Here is a 27,556-nt window from a genome sequence, read left to right as displayed (position 1 = left end):
TGCTGGGAAAGATGGAAGGCAGGAGAAGAAGGGGACAACAGAGGATGAGATGGTTGGATGGCATCACCGACTCATTGGACATGAGTTTGAGTAAACTCTTGGAGTTGGTGATGGACAGGGAGGCGTGGCCTGCTGCTGTTCATGGGGTTGCAAAGAGTTGGACTCAACTGAACGACTGAACTGAATGTAATACTAAGGTCTTTGGGGTATAATATTTATAGTTCTGAGAGTACTAATAATTGCAATAATTGACCAGATAAACTACAGAAATCAGGGAGTAAGAACACGCTGAAGTCTGCCCTTGCCCCTTTGTGCCGGGGGTGGTGTGTGAGAGAGTGTATGTATTTGTGCGAGCACCTCACCATTTCTTGGGACACTGTTTCTGATTGTGGAAACTAATATTTTATAAAATTTAAGAACTCACTGGTGGTTCTTAGATACACAATGCTTACTTTTGGGAGAGTTATGACACTTAGAAAAGTTTTTGTTTCTTGTGAATGAACCAAGGTTTTCCAAGTTTTGTTTCTTATGGGAAATTTCAATAAACATAATAACATTTATTTTCATGAAGAATCAGAGACATTTAAGAAAATAACAATTATAATGTTAAATGTTAAAGGATTCTTGCTAATTTTAAATTGGGGGATGTTGATAATTTGTTTTTGAAGGGAGTTTCTTTATGTAAAATAAAAGGGTAAACACCTAAAATTTGAAAGTAGTCAGTTCTGTGTGATGATTATAATGGTAAAGACAATAGCATTCTGAGAAATTCTGCCTGAAGATACTTGAGAAACAATGAAAGTCATACTTGGTCTGGCTTAGCAATGACTTGGTAAGACAGTTTGAGAAACGTAGTTTTTAAGTGTTATTTAATACCTGTTCACTTCTGAATTTTGGAGTAAGCAAATATCATAGAACTGTATATTTTTCCTTTACTTTCAAGGTAAATATTTTGACAGATTTGCATTTATTTGAAGTTCAGGTTTTTCTATATTCCTGTAAGTTAATGTGCTTGTTTATAGGTAAGACAAATGGATGAGAAAATTTTTTCCACCATGTCATGGCTAAACAGCATAATTGGAAGCTACTTGCAAATATATTGACAGTGGTATATAGTTTATTTCATTTTATGTATTATGTAGATGAAGATTTAGTATTTCATTTAGGTTCTCAAAATATTGTACAGTGAATTTTATATTATCACACTAATATTAGCATGATCTTGATTTCTGACACTGAGGGTACAATATTTTATTTTATATTGATTTTGTTTATAATGAAAGCAACATAATTTATCTTAGTTGACTGTTGTTTTAGTAATGATCAGCATCTTTATATTTATTTCTGAGCATAATTATACTTGTTAACTGATCGTACATATTTATTTTTGTCTGACCTGCTTTACAGGTCATTGATTTTTACTTTGTACCCTCATTATATGATAAATATTTTCTTTTTAAATATTATAAGCAGTTTTCTAATCTCAATGAATTAAAAGAAAAAGCTGCCCTGTATCAACTACTTGATTTTTCCCCTTTAGAAAGCGTCATACTCATTTGTAACAGTGTTGATTATACTATACCAGTTTTATTTGTGAACACTTTTATTTCTGTAGTATGTCCTTTTATTTTTCCTTGTTTCCCATGAGGGTGTAATCTTTCATTAGTCAGGAGGTATGGAATGGTGGGAAGAGCTCTGTAGAAAGGTCACCAGGCATGAATCCTACTTTTGCATTTTCAGCTCCTTTACCACATTTTCTTGAAAAAGTCAAAGTCACTTATCTTCTCTGAGCCTCAATTCCCTCTTCTCTCAGCCTGAGCTGATAATGCCTCCACCAGTTACTCATTCAGTAATGCGGAGCCATTGAGGAAACATAAAAATGCTGGGTAAAGTGTGAAACATCATTTTGCTTTAAAAAATTTGCTCATTGTAGAAATACAAAGAGTATAAATAATCTAAAACTAAATCTCATTCAAAGCAAATTTGTCTGATGCTTGCCTCTCTTTGTGTATATTTGTATCTGTCTGAATATAAAAATGTACTTATTTCTACATGGGATTACATTGTGTGCATACTTTTATCTGTTTTAAGTCTAACATCTTCTGAGAAATATTCTGTACTTCTTATTGATCAGAATATTTAGATCATGCCACTACTATTGCACAATAGAAAAGTTTTTTGCTTTAGTTTAAGATTCTTTCCTGAGGGTACATCGAGAAGGTAGGAATAGCTAGTTCATAATGAAGACTGAAGGCTAATATTTATTTGCTAAAGATTTGGTGCTTTATTCAATTCAGAAAGGAAGCATAAAATGTTTATGAGTTGAGCTGCAGTATGAACGTATTTTTAGGAAGGTTGTGTGATGGTGGTATATGGGGTGAATTCTAATGGAGAACACCTTGAAGCTACAGCATGTCAATCAAATGGTTTAAGTTCAGTTCACTTCACTTCAGTCACTCAGTCGTGTCCGACTCTTTGCAACCCCATGAGTCACAGCACGCCAGGCCTCCCTGTCCATCACCAACTCCCGGAGTTCACTCAGACTCATGTCCATCGAGTCAGTGATGCAATCCGGCCATCTCACCCTCGGTCGTCCCCTTCTCCTCCTGCCCTCAATCCCTCCCAGCATCAGAGTCTTTTCCAATGAGTCAACTCTTCGCATGAGGTGGCCAAAGTACTGGAGTTTCAGCTTTAGCATCATTCCTTCCAAAGAAATCCCAGGGTTGATCTCCTTTAGAATGGACTAGTTGGATCTCTTTGCAGTCCAAAGGACTCTCAAGAGTCTTCTCCAACACCACAGTTCAAAAGCATCAATTCTTCGGCGCTCAGCCTTCTTCACAGTCCAACTCTCACATCCATACATGACCACAGGAAAAACCATAGCCTTGACTAGATGGACCTTAGTCGGCAAAGTAATGTCTCTGCTTTTGAATATACTGTCTAGGTTGGTCATAACTTTTCTTCCAAGGAGTAAGCGTCTTTTAATTTCATGGCTGCGGTCACCATCTGCAGTGATTTTGGAGCCCCCCAAAATAAAGTCTGACACTGTTTCCACTGTTTCCCATCTATTTCCCATGAAGTGATGGGACCGGATGCTATGATCTTCGTTTTCTGAATGTTGAGCTTTAAGCCAACTTTTTCACTCTCCTCTTTCACTTTCATCAAGAGGCTTTTTAGTTCCTCTTCACTTCCTGCCATAAGGGTGGTGTCATCTGCATATCTGAGGTTATTGATATTTCTCCTGGCAGTCTTGATTCTAGCTTGTGTTTCTTCCAGTCCAGCGTTTCTAGTGATGTACTCTGCATAGAAGTTAAATAAGCAGGGTGACAATATACAGCCTTGACGTACTCCTTTTCCTATTTGGAACCAGTCTGTTGTTCCACGTCCAGTTCTAACTGTTGCTTCCTGACCTGCATACAGATTTCTCAAGAGGCAGGTCAGGTGGTCTGGTATTCCCATCTCTTGAAGAATTTTCCACAGTTTCTTGTGATCCACACAGTCAAAGGCTTTGGCATAGTCAATAAAGCAGAAATAGATGTTTTTCTGGAACTCTCTTCCTTTTTCCATGATCCAGCGGATGTTGGCAATTTGATCTTTGGTTCCTCTGCCTTTTTTTAAACCAGCTTGAACATCAGGAAGTTCATGGTTCACGTATTGCTGAAGCCTGGCTTGGAGAATTTTGAGCATTACTTTACTAGCGTGTGAGATGAGTGCAATTGTGCAGTACTTTGAGCATTCTTTGGCATTGCCTTTCTTTGGGATTGGAATGAAAACTGACCTTTTCCAGTCCTGTGGCCACTGCTGAGTTTTCCAAATTTGCTGGCATATTGAGTGCAGCTCTTTCACAGCATCATCTTTCAGGATTTGAAATAGCTCAACTGGAATTTCATCACCTCCACTAGCTTTGTTCGTAGTGATGCTTTCTAAGGCCCACTTGACTTCACATTCCAGGGTGTCTGGCTCTAGATTAGTGATCACATCATCATGATTATCTGGGTCGTGAAGATCTTTTTTTTGTACAGTTCTTCTGTGTATTCTTGTCACCTCTTCTTAATATCTTCTGCTTCTGTTAGGTCCATTCCATTTCTGTCCTTTATCGAGCCCATCTTTGCATGAAATGTTCCCTTGATATCTCTAATTTTCTTGAAGAGATCTCTAATCTTTCCCAATCTTTTGTTTTCCTCTATTTCTTTGCACTGATCACTGAAGAAGGCTTTCTTACCTCTTCTTGCTATTCTCTGGAACTCTGCATTCAGATGCTTATATCTTTCCTTTTCTCCTTGGCTTTTCGCCTCTCTTCTTTTCACAGCTCTTTGTAAGGCCTCCCCAGACAGCCATTTTGCTTTTTTGCATTTCTTTTCCATGGGGATGGTCTTGATCCCTGTCTCCTGTACAATGTCATGAACCTCATTCCATAGTTCATCAGGCACTCTATCTATCAGATCTAGGCCTTTAAATCTATTTCTCACTTCCACTGTATAATCATAAGGGATTTGATTTAGGTCATACCTGAATGGTCTAGCGGTTTTCTCTACTTTCTTCAATTTAAGTCTGAATTTGGTAATAATGAGTTCATGATCTGAGCCACAGTCAGCTCCTGGTCTTGTTTTTGTTGACTGTATAGAGCTTCTCCATCTTTGGCTACAAAGAATATAATCAATCTGATTTTGATGTTGACCATCTGGTGATGTCCATGTGTAGAGTCTTCTCTTGTGTTGTTGGAAGAGGGTATTTGCTATGACCAGTGTATTTTCTTGGCAAAACTCTATTAGTCTTTGCCCTGCTTCATTCTGCATTCCAAGGCCAAATTTACCTGTTACTCCAGGTGTTTCTTGACTTCCTACTTTTGCATTCCAGTCCCCTATAATGGAAAGGAGATCTTTTTTGGGTGTTAGTCCTAACAAGTCTTGTAGGTCTTCATAAAACTGTTGAACTTCAGCTTCTTCAGCATTACTGGTTGAGGCATAGACTCAGATAACTGTGATATTGAATGGTTTGCCTTGGAGACGAACAGAGGTCATTCTGTCGTTTTTGAGATTGCATGCAAGTACTGCATTTCGGACTCTTTTGTTGACCATGATGGCTACTCCATTTCTTCTGAGGGATTCCTGCCTGCAGTAGTAGATGTAATGGTCATCTGAGTTAAATTCACCCATTCCAGTCCATTTTAGTTCGCTGATTCCTAGAATGTCGACGTTCACTCTTGCCATCTCTTGTTTGACCACTTCCAATTTGCCTTGATTCATGGATCTGACATTCCAGGTTCCTATGCAGTACTGCTCTTTACAGCATCGGACCTTGCTTCTATCACCAGCCACATCCACAGCTGGGCATTGTTTTTGCTTTGGCTCCATCCCTTCATTCTTTCTGGAGTTACTTCTACACTGACCTCCAGTAGCATATTGGGCACCTACTGACCTGGGGAGTTCCTCTTTTGGTATCCTATCATTTTGCCTTTTCCTACTGTTCATGGGGTTCTCAAGGCAAGAATACTGAAGTGGTTCACCATTCCCTTCTCCAGTGGACCACATTCTGTCAGACCTCTCCACCATGACCCACCCGTCTTGGGTTGCCCCGTGGGCATGGCTTGGTTTCATTGAGTTAGACAAGGCTGTGGTCCTAGTGTGATTAGATTGACTAGTTTTCTGTGAGTATGGTTTCAGTGTGTTTGCCCTCTGATGCCCTCTTGCAACACCTACCATGTTACTTGGGTTTCTCTTACCTTGGGCGTGGGTTATCTCTTCATGGCTGCTCCAGCAAAGCACAGCAGCTCCTTACCTTGGAGGAGGGTTATATCCTTACCAATGCCCTTCCTGACCTTCCACGTGGGATGGCTCCTCTAGGCCCTCTGGTCGAGAGAGGGAAGCATAGTCTTGAGAGGGAGCAGTTGTGAAGAAGCAATTGATGACTTACACACATGAGCATGTGATTATTAAATTGGGAAGCTGGCACAGTTGTAGAATTAGGGAAGTCTGGAGCAGCTTTTTAGTGAGGGAAGATCATGACTGAGTGTTGGACATGTTTTAAAGATTTATCGGCAATTCAGACAAGAAAGAATGCCCCTGGGAAAGGTCCTCAGTGCTGATGCATATTTGCGATTCATTCACTTAGAGGTTATGCATTGAAGCCCAGGAATTGATTTATACTTTTGAAATTAGATGATGTGTGAGTAGCAGTGTCACCCGAAGAGGACCAGACGAAGAACAGCGTTGACAGTACTGAGAAGCAGGAAGTGCTGGAAAGTGGTTGAGAAGAAAGAGCTCCAGAAGCACGTTAGTAGAGTTTGAAATAGCAATAGAAAGTTTTGCTTCTATAGATGAAATGCAGTTCATTTACAAAAGTTTATCTATACACCATTTGAAAATACATTAGAAGGTATTTTAGAGTAAGGAAAAGCTATGACTGACTGTTACAATGAATGCTCATGTACCAAGTGTGGCCTTACGTTTGAGATCCTCGGTTTCCTTTTCTGCCCACCGTCTAGTCTTCATGCTTATTATGAGGACTTGGACTCAGTGATACACCAAAACCATCCTCATAGCTAGCATTTATGTCTTGCTTTCTCAACACCACTCCTTGCAGTAATAAGCCAAGGCTGATCTAGCAGGGAAAGGACGTGGTGAGCCTGGAACATCTGCTAGAAAAAATAAGGAAGCGCCTGAATGCTAACATGAGTGGTGTCAAAAGGACATAGAAGCCAGCCTCCATTGGCTTCCATGGACCAATTTTGGGGTAGTCTGACAGCTACAGAGAATATTAATGATAGCTGATTATAAAGCACGGCATAAAAGTGAAAATCCAACATTCTGTTTAAAGTACTCTTCAGAGAGAACCAGAGAGAACAGGCAAGACAGAGACGAGAGCAAAATCCTGAAGTTCTTTATGGAAGGAGGCCAGCTAATAAGCGTGGAAGGAACGGCAGAATGAGAACACTGCTCTTCTCCGGTGTACCTTATGATCACTGAGAAGGGCGAGCCTGGGTAATGAGCGCCTTGGGAGCTGGTTGTTAGGAAGCAGGTTCTCAGTGTCAGCTTCTAGAGACCCCTGCGTTCCTCGGCTCCAGTCAAGTCCTTCATCTTCCCAGTCAGCAGCTTAGCATCTCTGTGTTCCTGGCCTCATCGTCGTCTCTCTCTTAGCTTCTTTCTTCTGTGTACTTCTTCTGTCTAAGGACACAGATTACATTGAGTCCACCCAGAGAATGCTGGATCATTTTCCTATTTTAAAGCCAGCTGTTTAGCAACCTTAATTCCATTTGTGTGCCTTGTAACCTAAGAGATTTCACAAGATTAGGATGTAGACATCTTTCAGAAGCCATTGCTTTAGTGCTGTGAAGTCACTGGGAGAAATGCACGCTTATTGCAGTATTAAAAATCTCTAATTCATCTGTCATTTATACCTATACCATTTAAAATGGAAATTAACATGTAAAACTATAGTATAAAAATAATTATTCATTTAAGTTCATTTTCAGAATGGTAATACCTCATTAATCATAAAAAAACACATCAAGCAAAATGGCAAAAATTTCTACACATTTTGTATTTAAATAAAAAATTATTTTTTAATTGAAGGATAATTGCTTTATAGAATTTTGCTGTTTTCTGTCAAACCTCAACATGAATCAGTCATAGATGTACATATATCCCCTCCCTCTTGAACCTCCCTCCCATCTCCCTCCCACTCCCACCCTCTAGGTTGATACAGAGCCCCTGTTTGAGTTTCCTGAGCCATACAGCAAATTCCTGTTGGCTCTCTGTTTTACACATGGTAATGTAAGTTTCCATGCTGCTCTCTCATACATCTCACCCTCTGCTCCCCTCTCCCCATGTCCATAAGTCTGTTCTCTATGTCTGTTTCTCCATTGCTGCCCTGCAAATAAATTCTTTGGTACAATCTTTCTAGATTCTGTATATATGCATTAGTATATGATATTTATCTCTTTCTGACTTATTTCACTCTGTGTAACAGGTTATAGGTTCATCCACCTCATTAGAATTGACTCAGATGTGTTCCTTTTTATGGCTGAGTAATATCCCATTGTGTATATGTTCTACAGCTTCTTTATCCATTCATCTGTCGATGGATATCTAGGTTGCTTCCATGTTCTAGCTATTGTAAATAGTGCTGTAGTGACCAGTGGGATCAGTTCAGTTCAGTTGCTCAGTCCTGTCCAACTGTGTGCGACCCTATGGACTGCAGCATGCCAGGCCTCCCTGTCCCTCACTAACTCCCGGAGTTTTACTCAGACTCATGTCCATTGAGTCGGTGATGCCATCCAACCATCTCCTCCTCTGTCGTCCCCTTTTCTTCCAGCCTTCAATCTTTCCCAGCATCAGGGTCTTTTCAAATGAATAGGTTCTTTGCATCAGGTGGCCAAAGTGTTGGAGTTTCATCTTCAACATCAGTCCTTCCAGTGAATATTCAGGACTGATTTCCTTTAGGATGGACTGGCGGGATCTCCTTGCAGTCCAAGGGGCTCTCAAGTGAGACACATGTATCTTTTTCATTTTGCTTTCCTCAGGGTACATGCATAGGAGTGGGATTGCTGGGTCATATGGTGGTTTTATTCCTAGATTTAAGGAATCTCCATACTGTCTTCCATACAAGTGACATTTGCTCCAAAAGTCAGATCACATTATTGATAATATATTTTTGTGCATCTTAAACTTACATGATCGTGGGGAAATGATCATGATCATTCTTCAGAGATTCATCACTTAAGGTTTTGTTTATACTTGCTTTTTCAGCCATAGGGAGTTTATTATATGAATTGGCTGCTGCTTATAAATATGTATAAAGTGATGAAAATTAAGTTGATTGGCTTGTATTGATTTTGTATTCAAAGGAAACTAGATTCCTTTGGTTGACCAGTATTGCTGATTTTAAGGCAGAGGGGAAATCTTTCAAATTCCAAGTGGGGTGATGAGAATTCTTAGTTTACCTTCATCCTTATTTTAAAATACATGTCTTGTTTCTCCTTGCTTAATTCTGATGTTTTCTTTCTCTGTTTTTGAGACCTGGCTCTGGGATGCTCCTGTTTGTGTGTGTGTGTGTGTGTGTGTGTGTGTCCTGTTCTCTCCAGTCATGGTTTTGTATTGTATTTGCTTTAATAGATAAGTCAGATCTTTCTTGACTCACAAGTGAAGAGAATCTGCAATGAGAAAATCTGAGTGACTGAACGAAGAGGTTTTTTTAAAAATTTTTTTTTTAACTTTATTTTACTTTACAATACTGCATTGGTTTTACCATACATTGACATGAATCCACCATCCATACCGTGTAAAAAAAATGATTTTAAAATTTGAAGTTCAAACAGGAAATTTTTGTACTAGAAAGTAGAAATCTGTAGCTAGGATGAGAATGCTACTATTGAACTTTTCTTTTGACACCAAAAACAATTTCAAATGATGCTATCCCAGGCCATGATAGACACCTGGAAATCAATCATACTTTAAACAACAGTACTTTTTATTATTTCAAAGTGTTCCTATAGATTGTCAAGGCACTGCCCAGATGGAGAGCCACAGAGTGTATATTTCTAGCATGACTCTTGCCCTTGAACTCAAGACCGGTAGAGTCAGTTTCCTGTTGGAGATCTGTCTGGATGTCCGTGGACTTTCTCGTAGAACAAGTCCCAAACTGATTTTCTCCTTCCAACCAGCTCAGATTCCCCAGGCCCAAATCTCTGATGTTGTCTTTGAGTCCTTTCTTGTAGACTGCACGTCCAGTCCCCATGGAAATTTGTTTGACTCTGGTTGTGAATGTGTGTCTGGGATTTGACCAGATCTCTTCTTTCGTGCTGGTCCTCGGTGCAGACCACTGTCACCTTTGCCTGGGTTTTACTGCAGGAGCCAGTTAGTTCATCCCTCTCTTTCTGACCCCCACCCTCACCCTATCCCCAGTCTGTTCCAAGCAGAACAGCTGGAGGCCTCTATTGAAACGTGTATCCTGCGTGGGCTTCCGTTCAGACACTTTCTCACCTGAGTGCCAGCCCCAGCTGCTGGCTCGGTGCCCTCACCCGTCCCCTCTGCCCTCCATCCCTCAGGCTCGTGCCCCAGGTCTCTCTGGCCACTGTGTCCTCTGTGACCTCTGCCCCTGCTCGGGGGAACACCCAGCTCCTCGATGTTCACTCATACTCCCAAGTCTCCTAAAGGTAAAGTGCTGGTCCCCTGCTGAGGTTCCAGCTCTTCCTTCTCTCTTTTGTTTTTAACCCACCCCTTTCACTCTTCAGATGCTCTGTGTCGTAGGTGGTGTTTTTGTCCTGTTTCCCTCACTGGGTTTTACAGTTTCCAACATAGGGACTTGTCTTTGTTTGATCACCTACTCACTCTGGTTGCCTAGACTGTGCCTGCCTGGAGCCGATCCGGTTTAGCCGATCCGTGCACACATGACTGTGTGCACGTGTGAGGAGCGGGATCGATGCAGGAGCCAGGTGGGCCGAGTGCTGCTTCATTCTGATGAGAAGCCACAGAGTTTAGAAGGAAAGCTCTATGAAGATACGGCTTTAACTGTCTGATTTTGCCTCCTACGTGGAGAACCTGCCAGTTGCTGGTACCTAGGAAGGAGAATGAGTGGAGACAGAATGAAAAGTGTAAAGTCATGTGGGTTCATTGGGAGCAAGGCGTTCAGTGGTATGGTTTTTCTGATTCAGGATTATTTTTGTTTTATTTCTGGTGGTGGTGGTTTTGTTCAGTTGCTAAATTGTGTTAGACTCTGCAACCCCATGGACTGCAGCATGCCAGGCCTCCCTGTCCCTCAACTATCTCCCGGAATTTGCCCAAGTTCATGTCCATTGAGTTGGTGATGCCATCCAACCATCTCAACCGTCTCACCCCATACCATTTCTGGTGGTACCTAGATTATAAAATTTCCCAGATAATTAATTATTATGTTACAGTATTAATACTCTTATGGTGGCAGCGAAGCATAGGCACCAGTCAGTGCTCTCAAATTACTGGCAATATTATTATCCATGGAGGTAGGTAAATTCAGTTGGTCCTGTTTGACTTAAACTGTTTTACTGAGGAAGACATTGAGACTTTTACACTAATAGTACTTTGGACCAAATTAAAAGGATTTGCTTAATGTCAGGTTGTGGATGAGTGAATATTTTGCATTTGACTACAGTTGAGCTGTGTTTTTGTATTTTAAATTCTACCCCATAGTAATAAAATATTATTAGAATGTTTACTATTATAGACATTCAGCAGATAATGTCAGAATTTTATAAGAAGCTTTCGTTCTCTGTGTAGTTTAGCTTATTCCCCTGTGCAGTGTAATATTTTTGTTTACTTCTTAAACCTGGAGCATTTTAATTAATAAAATTTTTTTCTTTTTAAAACTGCACTGTGGTTTATAAGCTCAAATTTCTTAAATTATACTTGGCCATATAAATAAGCTGTGCATTGCAGCTCTGGGTTCTTAACCTTTGCCCTTTGCTATTAGCTTTATGTTTTTTTAATTATAGGAAAATAGAGGACAGTAGGAAAGTCATGACTTAAATGGACTGTTGTTATTATGGTATTCTTTTTAAAGGAAATGAAAAATATTATTTATTTTGTTCAAATCAAGTGAAACAAATATAGAATATCTTGTTGCTGTTATTTTACTAAGCATTTAATTCTTTACATGTAATGATGATTTTTCCATTTTATGGATTGATGGTGTGATAGGTTATTTATAGTTGTAAGGCATGTGTTGTTCATAGTTATTAATATATAGAAAAGAATGAATATTATTTTCAGTGTATACAAATGTGTTACTTGAATAATAAACTCACAGTCATTAAAAAAATACAAATATTACTTCAGCCTCAAAACTGAGGTTCCCTCTGTTTTATGAAAATAACCAGAAGAGGCCAGACATGAAAAGGAGCATTTCCATTTTTAAAACCTGCTTCAGTCTTGGCTTCTGACGCCCGTCTCTCCCATAAGGCTGCAGCACTTGATACGGTCTTGTGCTGCCCGTCTGTGCAGACATGTCCGGATGAATTCAGCGTTCAATGTGAAGAATCTTATAACATGCCAATCTGATTTGTAGCCCTTCATATCTTAGAATGCTAATTAAAATCACATTTTTGCATATGTCATGGCTCTCATGCACATATGCAAATAGATTTTGTTGCCTTTCAGCTATTAGTAATTAACTTTATGAAGGACAGCTGTAATACATAATTAACAAAAATGTTTGCAAGCCCTTTTACATTGAAAGTTACAACGGTAAATTTTTATTTTTTCGCTTATCAAGAGAGCTCTTTTAGTCTGATGCTTTGGAATGATATCTAAGTTGTTTTAAACAATCACAGGACATAATTAAATTGTGTTGTACTGCATTCAGTAGAAGAATGGTGCTGTATGCAGTGGCTGCTGATTCCTGTCCATTTCATATTTATGTCAACAAAATTGAATTAAGTGATCTGATTTGTGTGTAAAATAAGATAGCATGTCAGGTAATACTTTTTGTTTGTTTTAGTTATTGATATCTTCTGGGCACTTAAATACATTTTTTTTGCATGTGTTGCAGACATGGTAAACATCTATATCATTTTAAAGAACCTCTCTTCAAATCATTACCATCTTCTTAAGGAAGCTTCTTGAAGGCTATTCATTTTCTCTTTTATAGTCCCTTAAATATTTAATAAAGCGACATTTTCTCAAACTCATTTCATGATTGAAGTGTGGGATCGACTCAGGGGCAGGGCGTGTGATACTGAGGTGTTGGTTTATCTTTCTTACTGACACTGAAGACGGTGACTGAAGAGCTAAAATCATTGGTTTGGTCCTTGTTCATATACACAAGTGAGAAAATGGCCCAGTGAGTGAAGTGCAGTTACTTCTTTTGGTTTTCTGGTGTTGCAGTGCATCCGTCTGTCTGCAACTTTCTGCTGAGTGCAGTGCCATGTAATGTGCATTTTTCTGTTACAGCTGTATATATTTATAAATATATATATCCATGTCATTTAAAAAAAATTTTGCACGTTTCTAGTAGAGACTTATGTTTTAGTTCTATAATAACTTTCTGTCGTTTTCTTTTTTGTTTCAGGGTTGCATTTGTTATGAAGAAACACTTAAATACTCATCTGTTAGGCAAACATGGAGTTGGCACACCAAAAGAAAGGTAATTTTCATCCATTTAAAATAATTGGATTACGATAAGTATATCTTCATTTTAGATTTTGTTTAGTGAGGTGACTCCTCGAGTTTTATCCAGTCAGTTCGTCATGTTTTACGTAAGTGGTACTCTCATGTTGAATATCATATATTACTCCATTCTCCCATAAAAATTTCATGTAGCATTTTAATTTTGGAAAATTTGATCTAAACATATTGGAAAAGATTTGAAGGATTTGATTTTTTTTTATCCATTTGTGGAATGACCTTGAAACAGAAGAGTTAAAAAGGGAGTCAACCTCTGTGAATGCATTAGAATGAACTAAAATAAATATGTAAAACCAAACTATTGAACTTTGTGTATTTTTTTTGAGGTTTTAAAATGACATTTTTGAATTCTCACTGTAGAATTAAACATTGCTGATTTGAAAAAGAAATACATCTTGTGTCATCCCCCAAATAATGCTGCGGTTGCCATGTCATGAAAAATAACACTACAATTACAATGTCATCAGCTGCCAGGCTTCCTTTCTTCTTGCTGCTGTGTCATAATTAGCTGCATCTCATAGGCTGGATTATATTAGGTGAGCTGAAACATCGCGGTGTCAGCCCCCAGGCAAGCCTGGCTGCTGCTGAAACTTGCCGTCCTGCAACACTAGTTGTGAGCAGCCTCACCTGTAAGGCCCTAGTGGGCTTCCGACTCGGCCCAGATCCTCAAAGGCAGCATGTGAAATCCTGCAGATGCTCCTTTAGACTTTTGTTTTCAATACGCTTGTAAAATGCCAGTCATGGTGCAGTTTGTTCTGTCATACTGTAGCCTACGGCTTCTTCTGCCATATTTGTAAACATTTAATAAATGAAGAAAAATTGAAATACTCATCAACATTTTCTATATTCACAAGAAATTTAACTGGACTTTTCTATTGGTGGCATATTGTTTTCTTAAGCATTTTGATTTGGACATGTCTACTATGTCAGAATACTGGAATGTTACGCATGCCTACTTTCTTCCTTTTGGTTTCTCATACTTTTCTTTGTCACATTATATTTAATTTGAGACAAAATTTACGTGTTGGAGAGATCCTGGATGCATTATTCTTGAAATTTGAAAATTTTTCTATTATTTAAATTGTAATTTTGGACTTGTCAAAGTTATGTTTTATAAGCACTTAAGAAACAAAACATCTGTAGTTACTGTGTTCTTGTTGCTTTCGCTTGCATTATCTCGTTAATCGTATTACCATGTTGTGGTGGTTTAGTTCTCACTCATGTCCAGCTCTTTGTGACCCCGTGGACTGTGTCCTGCCAGGCTCCTCTGTCCATGGAATTTTCCAGGCAAGAATACTGGAGTGGGTTGCCCTTTCCTTTTCCAGGAGAACTTCCTGACCCAGGGGTTCCCTGCATTGCAGGCAGATTCTTTACCAACTGAGCCACCTCGGAAGCCTATATTACTATATTAGTGGTGCATTATTTTTCTAATATTACAGAATTAAAGGCAGATTGAGGAATATACAATATCTCATAAATAGTTAAGTGTTGGAGTTGTTATTTTTCTGATTCCAATTCTAGTGTTCTTCCTCATGGTGATTATTATGTTTCACACTGAAAATCTTTACATACAGGTACTTAGGGTGTTTTATTCACAAAACAAATTTGAAAGAAAACATTCGATCTAGATTGCATGATAAAAATAAAATATTTCCCTGCTGTATAACCAGTATATATTTTGAATTCAAATGTATCATTTTGGTTTTTATTTAGGAATTTAGAAAGTTTGAATATATTTGTCCATATTGTTTCATATTAATGAAAAGCTCATCACCTTGTACATATATTTATCCTGCAGGCACCTTAAGAATAGTAGGTGTCTTCTGAATGTGATCCTGGGTGTTTGAAAGTTCCAGCTGTGCTCTTCGGTTTTTCCATTTGCCTTTTCCTGTGCACTCCAGGACAGCTCTCTGTTACTTCCCTTCATTTCAGTCCCTGATACAAAAAGAAAGGCTAAATAGAGGCAAGAGAAGGAATCTATGTCTTTCTACCCTTTGAGGTATGATAAGCTTTTTCTCTAACATTTACATGATTTTTGTCCTAAAATCAGGAGATGAGTCTCAAATGGGAAGGCATTCCTCATCTTCTATATCATTCCCTCCTAAGTAGTCTGACTACAAAGTTCCTCTCAGCTCAGCGTTAGATTGAATTGTTTTTCCTGCTAAAATTCCTGTGTTTGAGCGGGCCTCTTATTTATAGTATCTGCTTATCGATAGGGGAGCCCCTCTTCTTGCATAGAGAGGCTGAGTTGGAATGCCAGGGCCTCAGCCACAGCATAATTTCCCAACAGATGTCCATAGCTGAAGAAGACTTTAAGATGTAAGGAGCAGAATCTAGCCTGATGGATGGCAAATGCTCCTTCCTTCCAGTGCACCTTGCACACCTCCGTGGAGAGGGAATCGATGCCTTTAATAGTCTTAGGAAACAAAGAAACTCTTTATCAGCATGTTCAACCATCTCTTTGGGCAGAACTGTTCTCTCAATTAAGTTAAACATTTTTTCTTACCTATTTGAAACATTAATGCCTTGCTATAGTTTTGCAAGCTTGCTATATTTTAATTTCTCTAGGACAATGTAATCAGTTTATTCTTTTTATGTTTTGAATTTGATTCTCCCCTCTTATGTGTTGCATATTATGGCAAATAGTAATAGAAGTTAGCTAAATAGGCTGTGACAATTAAATTAATAATGCATTTTGTTTGCAAGTATTTGGGCTTTGTGTTTTGACTGATATATGCAAAAATGATAATTTATTACAAATAAATTCATATTCTTGCACTATAGTTTGATGAACTAATAAATTTTGTCAGCGTGACTGTCATTAGCCACAGAAAAATAAATAATTTCAAATATATATTTTTTGACTCCGGGAAACACCTGAGGTGATTGCTTGTATAAGAGCAACTTTTATATTCTTAAATTTGCATGAACTTATTTTAAGGTAGTATATTACTGTATTTTAGAAGTCTTGTACACTTAAATATGAACAGCTAAATACAGTTACATTCAGTTTACATTCCAAAATAATAAGCTGATTAATTTGCAAGTTCATTCTAAAGTATTCCCTATTTTAAATAAGTAATTCTCTTTATAATATAGTAAGCCAGAGTAGCTTTATGACTCTTTGAATTCACTAATAGTAATCTAGAAAACGAGCTTATCCACAATTATCACAATTGAAACAGCCATAATAAGTATGTCTTATGTGAAAGCCAGGTGCATATTACAATAGAAAGAGATAGCATTTGTAGTTCAGCACTTGGAAATCAGCTGGGCTTTGAATGACTGTGGAGATACGAGGAGAGGAAACAATTCACTCAGAATTTCTGAGCTGATAAGTGGCTTTTGTGGTGTCTGGGACAATATCAGAAAAGGTCTGCACTGGCGGTGTCTCAGAAAGGCTCATGTGCTCCCGAAACCAGCTTTTCCAGTAGAGGATTTTAAACTGGACGTGGACATCAGAGACTCTAGGAGCTAAATAATGTTCTTGTTTTTTCAAGTTACTAATGAATATCTAGATTGAAACTTTAATATTTTTTCAATGAAGCAATTTTTGGAGGAGTCTATGCATATTCTAAGTGTCAGACTGTGCCTAATTTTCAGCCCAGCTGTTGGGTATGTTCAGTCCCCTAGGGCGGGCCCAGAGCTCGCCAGTGTTTTTGTTCAGGTGAATGGGTTTCCCTCCTTTAGATGGCTGAGCCATAAAATTTTTCCCGACTTCTCTCCATCAGACGTTTGGAACTTGTGGTTAGGCATCTTTCTTTCAACAGTATCTTTGAGCTTACTGATAGAATCTTTCCCCAAACTCTTATATGGACCAGATACTATGTAGTCTGAGCGTGGGATGGACATACGGCAGCCCTGATATTGGCTCTAATTTGCCATGAGCCATTGCTACAGGGTCCTGTGGAGTCTGTCTTGTCTCCTTTATGGAGAACTTTCGTATTTGTATGTTAAAATTGTATGGAAGCATCATCATTGTTCAGTTTAGAGGGGCTCACCCTTTTTCTTGAAGTGTGAAAATATCATCCAAAACCCAGACATTCCTGGAAAAAGTGTATGTACGTGTACATGCAGTTTTTATTGAAACTTTGCCAGTGATAGATACTGTGGGTTGACTGGGTTACTTTTAAAGGAGAGAACACTACCTTTTCTAGAAACTCTGTATTGGACGTATTTCCGTTCAGTCGCTCCGTCATGTCTGACTCTTTGCGACCCCATGAGTCGCAGCACGCCAGGCCTCCCTGTCCATCACCAACTCCCGGAGTTCACTCAGACTCATGTCCATAGAGTCCGTGATGCCATCCAGCCATCTCATCCTCTGTCGTCCCCTTCTCCTCCTATCCCCAATCCCTCCCAGCATCAGAGTCTTTTCCAATGAGTCAACTCTTTGCATGAGGTGGCCAAAGTACTGGAGTTTCAGCTTTAGCATTAGTCCTTCCAAAGAAATCCCCGGGCTGATCTCCTTCAGAATGGACTGATTGGATCTCCTTGCAGTCCAAGGGACTCTCAAGAGTCTTCTCCAACACCACAGTTCAAAAGCATCAGTTCTTCAGTGCTCAGCCTTCTTCACAGTCCAACTCTCACATCCATACATGATGACTGGAAAAACCATAGCCTTGACTAGATGGACCTTAGTCGGCAAAGTAATGTCTCTGCTTTTGAATATGCTATCTAGGTTGGTCATAACTTTTCTTCCAAGGAGTAAGCGTCTTTTAATTTCATGGCTGCAGTCACCATTTGCAGTGATTTTGGAACCCCCCAAAATAAAGTCTGACACTGTTTCCACTGTTTCCCCATCTATTTCTCATGAAGTGATGTGACCAGATGCCATGATCTTCGTTTTCTGAATGTTGAGCTTTAAGCCAACTTTTCCACTCTCCACTTTCACTTTCATCAAGAGGCTTTTTAGTTCCTCTTCACTTTCTGCCATAAGGGTGGTGTCATCTGCATATCTGAGGTTATTGATATTTCTCCCGGCAATCTTGATTAGGTAGACTCAAATTTTTCGTACTAGGAAAGATTCTGTTCATAATGTGAGATGAACTCCTGTTGTTGTCCCGTTATTATCCATTTTAAGTAAGTAACTGCCTTTTGGCGAAATTGGTATTGCTTGTGTTTTCTTTTCTTAAAGGATCAGCTGTTTTCCTTACTGTTTATTCCATGTGAATTTCTGTACGGTACCTTCTGTTTTCTGTCTTAGCACTAAAACAGGCAGTTTATTCTCAGGGAAGCGCGCTGAGATGTCTCGTCCCATGTTGAGTGTGCTTCCTCTCATCTCTGAGCCGTGTTCTTTGTAGCGCGTGTGGGTCACGCGTCTGTCGCTCAGGCCCGCTCTCCAGTCACTGTTGTTGATTGGTCTCCCCTCTCAGTTCTTCTTTTAATCAGTGGTTAGTGATTTTTTTTTTTTTAAATGAGGCCCAATTTTGGAAAAATTAAGTGTCTATGGGCTCCTCTCTGTTTTAAAAAATATTTATACAAGAAATAATTCTGTTGAGCCAAAATGGAGGAAAAACATTTCAGTTCATTCTGTCTTGGATTGCTTGTTTTAACGAGTGGGAGGTTGTTCTATTTGAGTGACTTACTATTGCTTCTGCATGAGCCGAGGACACCCTTTCTTCTGCCTTGTCCCATTTCTCCTCCTTGTCATCTGTAGACAGCGTCTAGTGTATAAATAATATCCTGTGATCATTTAATACCATTTTATTTAAGGAAGTTGGGTGGAATAGACAGACAACCCTGCTAAATAATTACACCCATGTGGGAAGATAGATAGAAGTCACATCACTTACTCAGGGTTGTTATTTTTAGAAAACTTTCTTCTGTGTTTTACTGACTTAATCTGACCATTTATAAACGTTCATTAGGAGATGAGTATATATTTTCCACCAAAGTTATCTCGTTAGTACTTGGGTAGTATTTCTAAATTAAATGGGCAGTTTAGATATTCTGTGGTTGCCTTATGACAAATGTTTTCTTACTGAAATGGATATATTCTAGTTCCTACTTCATACATTTTCGAGGTGAACATTAGCAAAAGTAAGCTTCACCGGTGAGAATGTTGGGGTTTCAGCTTGTCATGTGTGTGTGGAAGTTTCCAACTTACTTTATAGGGAGAGGTGTTTGGGCCAAGTCGCAGATGGTTCTCCTGGCTCATCTGTGAGGGGACAGAAAACCCTCTTCCTAGCTGGTAACTCCCTTGGGCTCCTCAGTTTCCATGAAGCAATGTGAGCCCTACTCCTGCTTCAGCTGCTCAGCCCAAAGCCCTGTGGAGTATCTTGATACTATGTGTTTGTCTGATAGATTAGTTTGCTGTTCTGAGTAAATATTCCTTCCACTCATTTCTCCTGACTGGACTTTGAGTGGTGTCCTTCCATCAGGACAGCCGCTTACCTTCATCCCATTGTGTCTGCTTGCCGCCTCCAGCAGCATTTTGACTGATCTTGTAGTTAGTTTTTACGATCATGACAAATCTCAGAATGCTTTGAGAAGTCATGTCTTTATTGTAAAGATGTTGCTCAACATGCTGTTCCTGGACATAGATCGTATCTTCCTAGTGAGATGGTTGGGGGCAGTTTCTTTCCAGTCTCTCTTTCAGGAAAAGGTGTGCCTTTCTGAAACAACTTGTCATTTTGGCCTTAAGTACTATCAACTCATGTGTATAATTGAGTTTTCCTCCTTATGTTTACTTCTAGAAAGCTCAGTGCCAAAGTTGTAACTCACCTCCAGAAAGTAGGATGGACTTCATGGAATGCATTTTATTTACTACTGTTATTTCTAGTTTCATCTTTTTTTCCCTTATGGGAAATTCCCATTTTATGTGAGTGGTAGATTTTAACAACTTCATATAAATCAAAGCTCACATAATTCAAGGGAAGTTTTGCAACAGGGATATTTGTGAGGTGGGGTCAGTATTTGTCTGGGAGGATGCGGTCTCTAGCGCTGTGCTCTGGGGGCATTGTGTCCAGCGGTGCATAGCCCTGTGATGAGGCTTTAAAAACGATCCTTGCGAATATAGTGCACTTTACATGGTGCTTTTTACTCTTTAATATTGTCTTTTATTGTGAGGAATGCTTGCTCCTAGAGTGTGCTGAGCAGACATGGCATGTCCTCCCTTGCCAAAGAAGGGAGGGTTGCTTCACTTTTATACCAGGGTCCTTGCTCTCTACTCTGTCAGAAGTAACTGCTGCTCAAAGTATGTCACAGCTGTGCTGGTAAAATACCATGTCTACTACTCCGGGAGAAATTCTCCCGTTAGTAGGGGAGAAAGCCTAGGTGTTAGAGTATACGCGTGCTGCAGAGATATAGGACTATTTTCTACTCTTTCTAGGATTCATTCTTTAATTTTAAGCTAACATTTGATTTCTCTCTGTGTGTTTTATTCTTGAGCATTGAAATAGACATGAGTATTATATGAGTCTTGTTCTTCAGAAGATATTGGAGGTTATGCAGTTATCCATAGTATGTTGAAAGAAAGGCTACACAATGATACAAAAGAAAGGTTTAGAAGAGGGAGCAGTTAATCCTGTCTCAGAGGTGTTCTGGGGGATGCTCATGAAGACATCTGGTTTATTTATTAATGGATTCTCCCAGTCAACATTGACTACATCTATGCTGTTGTGTTCCAAAGTTGAGCTGGCCTGTCGTGTTTGCAGATCATACACCCTCTGGTCTCATGCCCCGTCAATTTGGCTTGATGGACTGAGGCTAAGGATGCAGAGATGATGCACCTGTAAAGGGAAGGGGGAGTTTTATCGGGTGGGAGGTGCTGGTGAAAACACAGCAGAAGTGCTTTTCCTGAGAGTGTCTGGGCCAGCTGTTGCTTTAGGACAGGCCTTTCTGCAGGGGCGCCTTTTAAGGGAGGCCCCTAGTGAGGTGTATGTGAGCTTGGCTGCCCCTGCTCTAGTGCGTCCTGGGGCTGGAGGAAGAGGGTGGGCAGAAAATGAACAGGTAAGATGCCCGCTTAGTGCTGCTTAGGAGGGGAGCACAGGTGGGAGTATTCCTTCAGGGTGACGATGGAAGGGGTAGTGAGTTGGAATCCAGCGGGAGAGAACCAGGAACGCTGCGCTGGCGTCTTGTCTCACTCCACACCAGGGGAAGCCAGCAAGCCTTTGGCGTGGAGCTCAGACCTCAGGGAGGATTCTCGGGTCACATCGCAGAGATGCTTCCTGGACCCTTGCCCTCTTCCCCTGCTCCAGCAACTCCCCTCAGTGCCAGTCGCCTCTCCTCATTCATACTTCAGAGCTTGCCTGCAAATAAGCCCTGTAGTCATTGGTTTTACAGGCAGACCTTGTTTCCCAGTGCTTTGCAAATATTGCATTTCTTACAAATTAAAGGATTGTGGCAACCCTGTGGCGAGCAAGTCTATCAGCTCCATTTTTTCCAGTAACATTTGCTTACTTCTGGTTTCTTTGTCAACATCTGGTCATTCTCACAAGGTTTTAAACTTTTATTATTGCTTTATTTTATGTTGACCTTGGATCCGTGATCTTTGATGCTGTTACTATGACATGAAGGCTTGGACTGATGGCTAGTTTTTAGCAATCAGTTTTTAGCAGTCAGATATTTTCTAGACATAATGTTATTACATACTTAACACAGTATAATGTAGTGTAAGCATAACTTGTATATGCACTGGGAAACTGAAAAATTCCTGTGACTCCCTTTCTTGCTTTATTGCAGTGGTCAAGGACGAAACCCGTGGTGTTTCCGAGGGGGGTGCATTGTGTTAGACACAGTCTGTCCCAGCTCTGCACCCGAGTTCCCCCTTCCTCTGTGCTTTTGTTCTTCCTGCCCTCACCACACTACCATGTTTCTTTCATCCGGATTGTCAATCTAAGTCACTGTTTCATTTCAAGCTTCAGTATGAGGTGCTGGCCTTCTGTGAGTTTCTTCCTTGTTCATTCCATCTCTAAATTGTGTTTATTTTTTCATCATATTCCTATGGAACTTTGCTGAATAGAGAATATATACATGCACAGTGATGCAGTGGTAGAGAGCCACCTGTGTATGTGTGTGGGTTCAATCTCTGGATCAGGGCTATCCCCTGGAGAAGGAAATGGCAACCCACTCCAGTATCCTTGCCTGGGAAATCCCGTGGACAGAGGAGTCTGGTGGGCTACAGTCCATGGGGGGAGTTGGGCAAGACTTAGTGATTAAACAACAGCATATATATATGTATAAACTCCATCTCCCAAAGCAGAAACCCAAAAAAACTATAATGATACTGTGTATAATTATGTAATCTAGTACTAGTTCATTGAGTTACTACACCAGAAATGTATGATTTAGTAATGATAATCTTTATTAAATGAGGAATGCCTCCTTTTTCATTCCTATATACAAATAAGATAAAATTGAATTCTGTGGAGAAGGTGAACTATACCTTTTCTAGTATGAATGTTCTAATTGTTTTTTCATATGTTGGTACATTGTTGCTTAATATGACAAGCTAATTTTTAAGGATTTTTGTGGGGCTACCATTTAGTTTAGTAGTTCAGTCAGATCTTGGGTATAAGAATGCCTGCTCTTTTAACTCTCTTTGAAGTCAGTAAGTGATCCCCACGATGATCAATCAAATATGCTAAATGTTCAGAAGGTAGGTGTTTTCCCTTGGCAGGCATCTAGAATATTTTTGGCCATTCTCTTCTTTTATTTCACTTAAATTGCTTTTAGAACACTGGGGCTTATACATCTGGACTCTGACTAAAATATGCCCTAAGCTCTTATCTTTAATTCCCAGTCAGCACCAGAATTAAAGAGAACAAAGGCCTATATGTTCACTGCAGCCTTCAATTATGCTTAATTACCAACTTTCGTACAGTTTCATTATACAGTACTGACTTCTTGTGAGACTTTCTTTATATGCATGATGTCTTGGTAGTTGCTTATAAAGGTCCAAGTTTAAAATTTTTCTGAGGAATTTTCAGGAAACTTACAAGCTTTCTGAAGTAATTTTGGTAAAGTTGGATCAAAGCAATTTGGTGACCATTTTAACAGATGAAAAACAAGAAGTTTTCATTTTGTCACGCCACAGAGCACTGATGGGAGAAATTGAGGGTTTGTTTACCTGGTATTCTCCAAGACATGTCCCCTCAGCCCCGGGCCGCTTGAGGATCCCACTGTGAGCTTCAGACCAAGGGCCGCTCCCCCCAGCCCTGGGCTGCCCTCTCCCTGGCACTCAGAGGGGACAGGCAGGCAGCCACGCCCCTTATGAGGCAGGTCGGCCTTCTGGGGATGCCAGCCGTCTGCAGAACGACCGCCTTCTGTTTCAGCAGGCCCTTCATTCCCTTCAGAACCATCATGATGCCCACTGATAGGATCTAAGATACAAGGTTGAATCGTATGAAATCAACACTCAGGTTAAAAACAGTCAAATACTGGCAGTTTCCTATGAGGCAAACCTAATTCTATTTAGAACTGTTTCTGAAATGTGATGTTACTATCAAAATCTGCTTTTCAGGGAAGTAATAATTTCCATTGTGTTTTAATGTAATCCTGTTCTTGCTTTTTTTAGGGACAGTGAGTGATACCCTTATGTAGTATGTGGGTATAGAAATTGGGTCAGGGTACGAGGAAACCCATCTCATCATACTTTGTTCACTGTTTCCACTCCGTGTCCACTGAAAGCCATGTTGGCATGCCTTCTAGGCCTGGGCCAGCTGCATTTTCAAAGCCCAGGTTTTGTCTCATTGTGGAATTCCTGCCCTGGATCTGCATTCTATGTAATCTCTTCCTACTCCTAAGAAGACTTATGTACAGTTTAGCACATTCTGCTTTGTTTCTCTTTATTCTTTTAAAAACACCAAGTTTGTACCCTGGGTCCACACAGATGATTTCTTGAGGGTTATGGTTTCCAACTGTCCTCCTTGTCTCAGGCTTTCAGAAGGTGATTGATCTTCAGTGAATATTGATAGATTTAAGATATTAAAATTCTCATTGAAATTTTCCTTTTTTAAGATGGACTTTTTCCTAACTGGTGTAACATACGATTTATAGTCACATTTTAATAAAAGTATTGCAAAATAGTGTATGTAACTATCTGTGGTCCTGCCTGTTAATTGCGTCAACCTCAAATGCATTCTTCCTGAGTCACTGCGGATTTATTGTCTTCTCATTTGGGAGGCCCAGGACACATGTTCTCATTCCTCAGGGTTATAGTGACATGGACATGGATTTATAGTTATACGAGTACCAAAAAAATCATACTATATATAAACACAGCATTTTTTTAAGCATAATAAGTACTTATTATTAGATAAAAATGTTTTAAAGAAAATTTTAGTTACTGAGGTTTAAACCATATCTCTGTCTCTTTTTTCATGCTAATCTGGTGCAGAAAGGGGTTATGGGAAATAGTAGATTCAGTGGAATATATATGAAGTTTTTTAAAAATTATACACAAATTTTCTTTAAAGCTAATTAAAACAATAATTTCCCCTTTCATTCTCACAGTGCACTGTAATATTGAGAATTTTTTTCTCATTTCACATTTATGATTAAATAATAATGGATATGCCATATATTTTTGGCAACTAGGAAGTAGCAGTCTTATGGCTGGATATGTAGTCTTTAAAATTTTATGCTTTCCTTTTTCTAAAAAAATATTGTTGATATGATAATCAGATTTTGAAGATTAGGAAAATTTCTAACAAAAGAATTAACCCAATGCGTATTATTTATTAGTACTCATAGTAGTAGCAATATATGGACATATTTAAAGTTTCAGTGAATTTTTGGTTTCTCTCTTTCTGTTAAACAGAAACCAAAAATTTTACATGGAACACTACTGTGTAAAACCAGTAAAAACCAGATGCTCTGTCTGAAGCCGCCAAGGAGTCCAAAGACTCCATGAGTGGTGGGGCGCCTTCTCTGTGTCTCAGAGAAGCCTTAGGCCCCTTATCACACTAAAGAGAATCTCGACACACAGCACTCCTTTACTTGTACACTAAGCCATTGACGTTTGCAGCTTTCACGTTTACAGTATTGTTGATCCCTAAGTGATGAGACGCTGGTGTGCTCGGGCGCTGCGAGCCCGAGCTCTTAATTTAGCTGGAATGCGGGCCCGCCTTCAGGCCTCAGTGTGCTCGGCTCATCATAGCTGTCTCACGCCTCTGGAGAACCTAAAGACCAAAGCAGGTTAATCAAACAGATCAAGGTCTGGATCTGATGGAAATAAAAGAAAGAATGATAAAAATGTCAGAGTGTAGTCACTCTGAGCTAGAGATACATGATAGGACTGAATTAAAATCTGGAATGTAATGTTCTAGTTCTGATGTTCAGTGGAAACTTCACAGATGTTCATTCTCTTATTGAGTGAGTAAATTTAAAAAATGGGGCCACAAATGGACCAATGATGAGCAGAATTTATTTGGCCCAGTTTTGTGCCCTGAGGCCTGTGTAGTGAGACCCTGGTCTGCCACATTCAAACGACCCACATCATGCTTGATGGGCAACAGAGAGAGTTGGCTTTAGAACCCTCTCTTTGGTTCTCTAGCCAGTACCTGAAGCATCCCTTCAGTGAAGGAGGAAAACTTGAAAAGTCTTGAAGAGATGGCTCTCTTATTGGTAATGTTATGAATGGAAAACATCAACAAAATTGTCAATTCTTAGAAAACCACTAGTCTTGAAAAATTCATCTGAAATTATAGTGGGAAACTATTAATTCATGTGGCTATCAACTCACTTTTTATTATGAGAAAAGTTTGACTTGGAGATTTTGGTGGTGATTTCCCTTGCGTAAGTTTAGCCTGGCAGTGGAGGGGGCGCTCTGCTGACCCTGCCTTGGATGAGTGCTTGCTTCCTAGTGAAGCCATTCTTAGAGAAGGTTGGGAGCCAACCGCTGTTCCTCTGATGGAGCTGCCATCATAAGAGGCGCGTCTCTGGAAGGACCACTCCTACCTGCTAGGAGTCATGGTCAGCCCCCGGCAGTGTCTGAGAAAGAAGTTGGGCTGAGCTCTGTGCAAGGAAATGGAGACCGTTCATCCCGAGATGAAGCCTGCTACTTTCAGTCAGAAATAGCTGCTTCTTAGATGCCCCTTTGTTTAAATGGCTGTGCTCTGTTTTTCCGTTCTTTTTCTCAGTGTCCACCACTGGTTTTATCTGGCTTTCAGCTCCCTTATGCAGTGACTGAGGTCATGGCAGAACGTGCTGGGACCTTGCCGAGTGTGCCTCCTGTCCCCGTCTGCAGAGGCCTTCACGGCCTCCCTCCTCATCTTGTCCTGCCCGTGGAGACAGGGTGCGTGACACTGGAGTGACGCTCTGAAATAGAACCTAGTGTTTGTTGGAAGAACTCATAGCTTTGTTCATGATTTTAAGCTATATTTATAGAATCACTAAAGGGGTTACTTAATTTTTTTGAACACGTTACCACCTTTTATGAGGGAAGGTGTATTCTACGAGGCTTTCTAAAGGTCTCAGTTCATATGCCTTGCAAATGTCAGCGGCTTACTATATTTAATTTGCCCTAACATCAGGTAGCTTATTGTAGAGTAATGCAGAGTTTTGGATTTTAAAGAGAACTTTACATTTCATAGGTATAAAACCAGTTTCAGAGAGACTTGACCTAGACCATCTAGATATTCAAAATTTTGACAGTTAAAAAGTGGTCTGTGTCTCTAAATTCTGTAATTTCTTTGCATCCTTCTTTGGGAACAAAGAACTGTGATTCCATTGTTCTTTCATAAAGCTGTGCTCTTTCACGCCTGGTCTTTCATACTTTTGCATGTAATGCTTAGTATCTTCTCAGCATCTTTAATCATAAAAATTGGTGCTTAAATATGTACAACTTAATGCAGCTATGAAAAATAAATTCTCCCTCCTTTTCAGGTGCTTATTGATAAAATGTAACATATATATAAGATTAGAAAAGTCTGAGTGTATTTGTTTAAATAAGTTTGTTTTTAGTCTGAATGTATTGGTGTAAAACTTTTACAATGATGCATTGTATAGAAAAGATAGACTTTCACTCTTTTCTTTCTTATTTTTTTCTTTCAATGGTGGCATCAGTAATGCTAGCATTTGTTGGAATATAAAGTATGAAACAAGATCTTTCTTGAGAATATTACATCGTTAGAAACTACCTAGTGACTCTTTGTCAAGTGAACAAAGATGAAACATTTTTAATCTAGCATGAGGAAATGTGTCAAAGTGCATTTTTGACCATGGGGCTTACTGCAATATAAACTGATATTTAACATAAATTTGAAGCCAAATGAATTTAGCCATTTGTGGCTTATATCAAGTCATATCACCTAATATTGTCTTCTTATTCTATAAAACTTTTTAAAAGTTGCATTTAACTCTTGGTGGAAAACTCAATTACCTATAAATCAACACTTTGAAGAATGTTTTTATAGAAGTTATTGCTCATTTGTTGATGTCCCAGCACTAGAAAAAAA

The 27,556-nt window shown here is 39.5% G+C and overlaps 1 protein-coding gene across 2 annotated transcripts in view; it reads left to right on the top strand.

The window, feature by feature from the left end:
* The window catches only part of ZNF407 (zinc finger protein 407), a 385,838-nt gene that overhangs the window by 134,900 nt on the left and 223,382 nt on the right, over positions 1-27,556 (top strand). For both annotated transcript variants that reach the window (XM_069568807.1, XM_069568808.1), the window contains one exon: positions 13,042-13,116. In XM_069568807.1, coding sequence (XP_069424908.1) covers positions 13,042-13,116 — 75 coding nt within the window. The remainder of the gene's footprint in view (positions 1-13,041; positions 13,117-27,556) is intronic.

The sequence above is a fragment of the Ovis canadensis genome, chromosome 23 (genome assembly GCF_042477335.2).
Source record: "Ovis canadensis isolate MfBH-ARS-UI-01 breed Bighorn chromosome 23, ARS-UI_OviCan_v2, whole genome shotgun sequence".
Taxonomy (NCBI): domain Eukaryota; kingdom Metazoa; phylum Chordata; class Mammalia; order Artiodactyla; family Bovidae; genus Ovis; species Ovis canadensis.
Note: the sequence above shows the minus strand (reverse complement) of the source record. Positions and strands in the feature narration are given on the sequence as shown.